Source organism: Solanum verrucosum, unplaced genomic scaffold, assembly GCF_900185275.1.
Source record: "Solanum verrucosum unplaced genomic scaffold, falcon-dt-bn FXZP01000064.1, whole genome shotgun sequence".
Taxonomy (NCBI): domain Eukaryota; kingdom Viridiplantae; phylum Streptophyta; class Magnoliopsida; order Solanales; family Solanaceae; genus Solanum; species Solanum verrucosum.
Genome location: NW_026020144.1, coordinates 3,070,426 through 3,078,563, shown reverse-complemented (window position 1 = coordinate 3,078,563; position 8,138 = coordinate 3,070,426). Strand labels below are relative to the sequence as shown.

The window sequence follows — 8,138 nt, the reverse complement described above, 5'->3', positions numbered from 1 at the left end:
CTCCTAAGAAGAAATCAAGGCAGACAGTCACTCCTATTCAGAAGAAGACAACACCTAGGGTCATTTCAAAGCAGCCTTGTTTAATAAAGTCTCCCCGACGTGCCAATGTTGCAAAAAGACCTAAGTAACCACTCCCAAAGACGCAGGCCAAAAAACATGCTAATGTTCCATCCTATACAGGCATTAAGCAAAATGTTGAGATTAAATCAAGTGTTCCTCTCGAAATACCATCTACCAGCAAGTCACATGATTTCAGTATATCGCGTGATGAGTTTGATCAATTCAAACTCTCGGTATTTATTTTTTAATTGTTTTTATTTATTAAAATTATTTTTAATTTGTATATTTAGCGTTAAAGTTACCTATATATGTCCAATTTCAGATGGAGAAACAGTTTACTAATTTAAGGAACTTCATTGAAAACAACTTCAAAGTTGTGTTGGATTCTATCAAATCAAAGAATGCGGAAGATAAGGTTTGTTAATATAGATCAATACATATATATTATACATAATTATGATAAATATACATTTAATATTTTTCTTTCAGGGTGATGGTGTAGAAGTTACAGATAAAGTGCCAGTCGGTGTCGTTCAATCCGAAGAACCTTCTCAACATTTACCTTCTGAATTGAACTGTCAATCTATTTTTAATGATCTAAATGATCAAGAGGTATTATACCTATTTTATCTTGTTCCTTATTTAAACTTTTATGGTCTTTTGTATATAATGTATATTTTCTTAAAAAATCTGCAGAAGGTTGTTCGAGTATCAGTCCCATCATCTACTCCAGATGTTAGTATTCACCAGTCAAAATTACACTCTCCAGCTGGACAGTCAGCATTTAGCCCTTTAGTTCAACAATTCAGTAATCCCGAGCCACAGGTAATTTATTTCTTTTGTGTTATAAACAACATTATCAATTGTTATATACAAATAAACTAACATACATATAGAGTTAAAATGTTTCCAAACAATAAAATACATATACATATACATGTACATGTATGTGTAAAGATATTATTATTATACATATACAACTAAGTAACTGTCCAAATGTATAATTATCTATTGTATAATTTAATAGCAATATTCAATTTGTAACAAACTGTATAATAATGTTGAAATAATTATTACTAATATACAAAGTTATATTTGTTGCAGGGTCACAACAATTCTGGAGTTTCAATCAATTTTAAGGTTCAGAACACTTCCAATATTTTTGAGGTTCAAAACAATTCTGAGGTTTGAATTCTTCAATAGCTTTTTTTGTAATTTTATAATATATAAATATATGTTTATACTTTTATACATAGAAGGAGAATTGTGAAGATGTTCCAATTGAAGTGGTCAAAGAGGGATCTCAATTCATGGATGATCAAACAGACTTCAACAATTCATCTTTTGTATGTTCTTGTCATATTACTTTATAATTGTATATAATCGGATCAATTGTATGTTCTTGTCATATATTTTGTTTATTGTTATATAACAGCAGGATTTGTTGAATGTTATACACGATCAAACTGAAAAGATGGAAAAAGAAGAATTTTCAGATACAAACAAAGCAGGATCATCCAATGTCAATGAGTTAGTTGTTGAAGAAGTTTTAATGCCTCCAGCACCTCTTCAAATGGTACATGATGACCAGCCAAACATTAATCCAGAAAGAAGCATGGTGTTACATCCTTTGTTAGCTGTGGACGCGCATACACCATTACCAATTCATAGGGAAAGGCGTCCAGGCCCATTCAACACATCGCCTTATGTGACATCATTCGGTTCAGCTGGTACAACAAAATTAACTGTTTACATAGTAATATATATATATATATATATCAATAAATGTTAAGTCTTATACAGATTATTTATGTCTTTATACATTTCAGGTAGTTCATCAAGGTTCCATTTCTCGTTTATTTGAAACATCCATTTGTTGCAATGTCTGATTTGGAGCGTACAACTTGTATATTTATTTCTGGAAATGGTTAAATGAAGGGCTGCTTGTTAGACACAACACAAAGTAAATCATTTAGTAATTGTTAAATATAGAGATTTAATTTTATATGTGTATATTTGTTTGTCTTTTATTGTTATTTTGTTAGGAATGGCAAAGAAGAGCGATACAAAAAGAACAAGTCTGTCTTACAAATGTGATTTCATTTTGGAATTGTCACAGTCCAAAACAAGAATTGGTTCTATAGGCTTGCATACAAAAATCAATTGCTTGATGACTCGTAAGCTTTACATTATTTATTTCATTATACAGTTGACATGTTCTGTATAAATGAACTTTTTATATAATGTTAGTTGTTTTTATACATTTATGTTTCTCTATAGATTTTTTGTGCTGATTCATGCATAACAACCTTTACTGTTTTGATAAATCTGAGTTTGTTGTTTGTGGGTCATTGTATGTATAATCATTATTTTTACATTGTTTATTGTTGTGTTGATTCATGTCTTATACTGGTTGCTTATAAAATTTGGTTGTATAAATGTATAATGTTCCCTTAAACATACACATTTGATCACACTTATATAATTTATATCTTCTTATTTTTACAGCATGTAGATGTCATTTTGTATTATATACGCAAAAGACCAAGTACTCCGACACCAATGCATTCAGTTTTATCACTGTCGATTGCAATTTCAGTAATCTGATTACCAATGTCTGGATGCTTATTATAATTTTGAAAGTAATATTAACAAGGAAAGTATAAGGAGTCGATTATTGAGTATATTAACGGATACAGAATGCATGTTGCTAGACCTTGGCATACAGTTGATAACATCCTCATTCCTGTTAACATCAATGAGATCTTTCATTGGATTTTGATCGTTGTGTCTATTAATGATAGATCTATACAGATCTATGATTCTCTTAGGGGTGGTGCCCTACACGATTCGTCAGTTGAGAATGAGATCAAGAAATATGCACAACTTGTTCCCATGTATTTATCTAAGTCTGATTTTTATGGGAAGAAAGGCATTGACATATCTTCACACCCAAAGTACAGTCCCACTCTGAATGTGACTCTTTTGAAATGATTTATGTCAATGATATACCACAACAAGATGCAGGAAGCCTGTAAGTTTTATTATGGTTATTTTTATTCAAATAGTTATTGTTAATTTTATACTGACCATAAAATTGGATGTGTTTTATTTTCAGCGATTGTGGACTATATGTTGCTGCTTATGCAGACCATATCAGTAATGGAAATGTGGTTCCAAAATCTTCGATTCAGAGTTTACACGTATTCAATATGCTTCTTTATTGTGGAACTATGGGGTGCAAAAGATCCAAGCCGATGCCACTAATGACAGTGAGGCACCAGAAAGGCCAACCAGGATTCATAGGGATTGCGATAGTAGTGAAAAGATAACAATTAATTAGAACAATACTAAATTTCTGGTTTTTTTTTTAATATGCAAATGGCATGCATAACAACCTTTACTGTTTTGAACTTCAAGTTTTGAACTTTCAGTTTTTTGATTGTAATATACTCATTTGAGCGATTAAGTCTTTTACTTACTTGTTTTTGTTAATTTCATTATATATGCAGTTTAACACTTTAATAATTATACAAACTAAATTATATAATGTATATTTATACATTAACTGTATAAATCTATGTGTATCTTTTATATTGTGTATATGTATACACTTATTGTTGTGTCAAGTAAAAAAAAAGGAAAGATAAAACTTACATTTATACATATCACAATGATAAACTGAAGTTGTGGTTTGTGGGTCATTGGACTGTATAATCATGTTTTATATTGAGTGTATAAATATACATTTGTTAGGATTATACAATTTGTTCATAAAGTTTAATTATACAAATCAACTTATACAATGTTTATTTACACACTACAGTATAAATCTAAGAGTACATTTAAGTTGAATATATACATCTACATTGTTAGGCTTATAGGATGTTCATAAAGTATAAGTATACAAACCACTTAACTAACAACATATATTTACAGATTAACTGTATAAATGTCGAAAGTTTATACAATCTTTAATTCCCTTAATTCATTATGAATATACATTTTCTGTTTCAAAAAGGGAAAATCAATATAACTAATACAAATAGAATACAATGTTCAATATCCAGCTTATACAAATATAATAAAACGTTCAATTTAACTTATACATATAGAATTTATGTATATGATGTACAATATATACGCCAACGATAATTCATATTATATACAAGAGCATGAATACAAAATGAAGATAAAAAGATCACAATTAATAGGACATAACAATTTTATTCCATCATCAACATTCCAGTTCAGAATAACATTCAAGTATCTATAAAATCGAATTTTACACTCAAATATAATCGAAAGAGCTTATTAAACTTCTTGAGGTTTGTTTCTGCATGAACGCCTATTGTGACCTGCAACTCCACATTTGCTACACGTATGCTTCCCTTTGAGACCAAGCAATTCACGTTTTGTTTTTGAACGGGGTTTATTTTTTGGCCTTCCTGGAGGTCTTTTGAATTTTGGAGGCCGGACTTCATCATACATTATGTATTCAGGTATCACCCATTTTGCTACATCAGGCAATGGATAAATTGGTATCTCATAAATTTTCAAAACCGTCTTTGGTTTATACTAATCCGAGCAATATCCATCAGCCACTAGACTTTTCCTCTTTAGTACAGCCCAAGCATGTTCACATGGTATTTCTTCGTATTGAAACCTTTCACAACTGCATGTTTTATTCTTTAAACATACCACAAAACTCCTACCATCATCAGTCACATTGTATATATATTCAGTTGATGGCACAACCTGTTTCATACAAATAGATTTATTTATATGTATAAGTCTATGCAATTGTATATATATTCTATCTGTGTGCATAACTGATTAATTAACACTACATATACATAAAACATACCCTCATTCGTGTGCTCATTGCTTCATTTTCGATCAGTATCTTCTGAAATTTTCCAATCAACGAAGTAAATGTGCAGGCTGCCTCGTGTTTATTGTCATGATTCCATCTCCCAAACATCAGTCTAACCTCTTCTAGAAAATTAAAAATTGGTAATTCACGTGCAGACACTAATGCAGCATTTATACTCTCTGCAATGTTAGACGTCATAGCCCATCCCCGATGAGTTTCTACATGACACCTTGACCACTTATCATATCCAGCTAGCTCCAAATACTCTTTGACACCTACATCAACCTTTTCTACAGTATCCATCAACCTATCAAACTCAACTTTACTGCAAGTCTTTGCCATATTATAAAACACAGGACTTAGCTCCTTTGATGCCTTCCTAAATTTCTTCTCTACATTACACCACAAGTGCCACATACAAGCATAATGTGGCACGTTTTTATACACTTTTGTGACTGCCTTTATGATGCTCTCATTTCTATCGGAGACTACACACATATTACTCCTTTCCCCATAAGCCTCTCTTAGTTGTACAAAAAATCAAGACCAAGATGCGTCATTTTCTGAATCAATGATACCATAGGCCAGTGGGAAAATCTGTCCTACATTTTTATTTACATACAAATTAACATAAAATCAAAAATATACATTCAAAAACACAATGAAACATACCTGCTCCGTCCATTGTGCTTGCAGCCACAAATGTTCCATTATACGGTCCTCTTAGGTGACTTTCATCAACAACTATGACAGGCCTGCAATGATCAAAGCCTTGTATACAATTATTCAATGCAACAAAAAGATACAAGAATTCATTTTTGTCTGTTTTCTTTAGACATATATGCGAGCCTGGATATGTAATATCCATCATATACAAGTATGCTGGAAGTTTGCTGTAAGATGCAGCTGTGGTTCCCCTCAATGAAATCAGAGCCTTTTCTTTAGCCCTCCAAGTCAATGAGTAATTTACATCAACTCCCAAATATATCTTTACATCACTCCTAATATCAGAAGGTGTATATTTTCTCTTGTGATCAACAAACTTAGGCTTAACGATCCCACCAATCAACTTGCTTGTTGCATGTTTTTGTGAATACACTTTATCCTTCAAAGGACAAGTATGATTTGTATTAAATGCTCGGATCCTAAACATTCCAGACTTGCTGATATTTGATGCTTTCATCAACCACTCACATTCATCAGAAATACATTCCAGCGTATAACTACATCAGCAAATACAGCACAACATATCAATATACAAATAACTAAAACACCATATACACTAATGTATTTGTTGTATAAACTAGTTACCTGATTGCATTTGACCTCACAGTTCTATATTGAAATCTATTTTCAATTGCATAATTTTGCAACACAGATTTCAAAGTGGCTTTGTTCTTATACACTTGGTCAATCTCCACGTACTTATTACAAGGATCTGAAATGACTCCATCGCAGCTCCCTGACCCCAAGACACAAAGCGGCTCTACCAATTCACCAATTGACATATACATAGTCTCAAAATCAGCAATACCATAATTACAAATTGATGTAACCATATCATTCTCCTGATTTGAACTTTCACACAGTTCAGTGATATTGCTACTATTATCCATTTTGCTTATACAAATTGGATACTTGTTGAAGTCATCTACAGACTTTTTAAGCATGATATATACTCTAACACCCATGTCATTGTGAATCAACATTGGCGTTTTGCTTTCTTTAACCCTATACTCAAGTTTCAGCTTAATCAAATTTGTATCAACACCGAGTTGCATTGCAATAACATTATACAACTCCCTATACGATGAACTTTCTTTAAAAATCACCCCCTCAATTGTATAGTCAACGTAACAATTGTCATTGTCCCATCTACCGGAATGCACAACCAAAATAGCTAATGAAGCCATTTTTCAAAATTTCTGTATAAAAAAAAGTTATATATACATATACATTTATACTATTAAGAATTTCAACAACAAACATAATGTATATTTATACAAATTCTAGCAACTTCAATTATTCACATATATACATATTCCAATTACATACTCATATAAACTTTTATATACACATTCTGCATATACATTTATATATAAACAATTATATACACAAATTATAACTTTATACACAATTATATAATTTCATACAAGTGCAGCATTATGATGAAGATAACTGTATAAAACATACACATAATAGTTTCATATATGTATTATACATATCTTACTGAATCATATCTGAAAACCTATACGTATAAACTCTAAGCAAATATACAAATCCGAACACAAATATTACTGTGAAATGAGCGAATCTCCGATCACAAATTCAAAATAATCAACAAGTTCATCCAGAAAATTTCCAGATCACAAATTTTTGTAGATTATAAATTAACTATACAAATCATAATTGTTAAACTCTATTTCGAACAAAATATACACCTCTCAATATACATTCAACTTAAATTGATGATAGTTAAAAAGGAAATCTGAATTTGAATACATGTTGAACACCATCTTCGACCTAAAAAAGCAAAATCAGAGTATGTTTTCGTCATGAAATTACCTCCTACTGCTATCTCTACAGTCCAATGATCTCGATTGTTTGTGTAGTACTGTCAATTGCTTGATCAATTTTCTGAATTGAGTTACAATGGAGTTCTTACTGTTGAAGACGACGAAGAAGGAAGGGAATTCGATTGGAACAGAACGTGCGTGACTTCAGTGATTTTTTTCCTTTTTTTTCTAACCAAAATTAACGCCCTTTTCTTTTTTAAACTATCAAAATGTATAAAAAATATAAAAATTGACAAGTGAATATACAGAAAGAAAAGTCCATAGCAAACTATAATTTTGCTACGGACTGCAATTTTACCAAGTTTGCTATAGCATACAATTAGCAATTTTTTATTTGCTATATGTAAAATTTTCTCTACTACTTATACACCTCGGTTGTATATGTTGTAGAAGCCCATGTTTATACGTGGGCCGAGCTTTACCCTCTCTTCTTCTGCTTAAATTTGGTCTAATTAGGCAAAAATGATGGGCCCAATGGATAGGTGTGAATCGCAGGGCTTCTTTTTTTTTGGGCCTATTTAGCAATTGCACCTGACACTCAATAATCTGTTTGGTCAGTAAAACTTGATGAAAATATGATCTTCTAATATTTCAAGGCAAGCTTTTGTGTTTTTGGACTTCCAGTC

At 31.3% G+C, this 8,138-nt stretch overlaps 1 protein-coding gene and 1 pseudogene across 1 annotated transcript; both read right to left on the bottom strand.

The window, feature by feature from the left end:
• Positions 1-4,374: 4,374 nt before the first annotated feature.
• Positions 4,375-5,134, bottom strand: LOC125827845 (uncharacterized; annotated as a pseudogene).
• A 124-nt stretch (positions 5,135-5,258) lies between these two features.
• On the bottom strand, positions 5,259-6,119 carry LOC125827917 (uncharacterized). The gene is made up of 3 exons (XM_049507249.1): positions 5,609-6,119; positions 5,356-5,424; positions 5,259-5,269 (listed from the first exon to the last, which is right to left on the bottom strand). Exons 1-3 carry the CDS (start codon positions 6,117-6,119, stop codon positions 5,259-5,261), a joined length of 591 nt encoding a protein of 196 aa, XP_049363206.1.
• Between the last annotated feature and the right edge of the window lie 2,019 nt (positions 6,120-8,138).

Bases quoted from the DNA above. Each gene is read 5' to 3' on its own strand.
- LOC125827917 (XM_049507249.1), bottom strand. From the start codon at position 6,119: ATGAAAGCATCAAATATCAGCAAGTCTGGAATGTTTAGGATCCGAGCA. The intron at 5,425-5,608 runs GTATGTTTCATT...ATATGTGTGTAG, and splicing joins AAGCACAATGGACGGAGCAG to TCTCCGATAGAAATGAGAGC.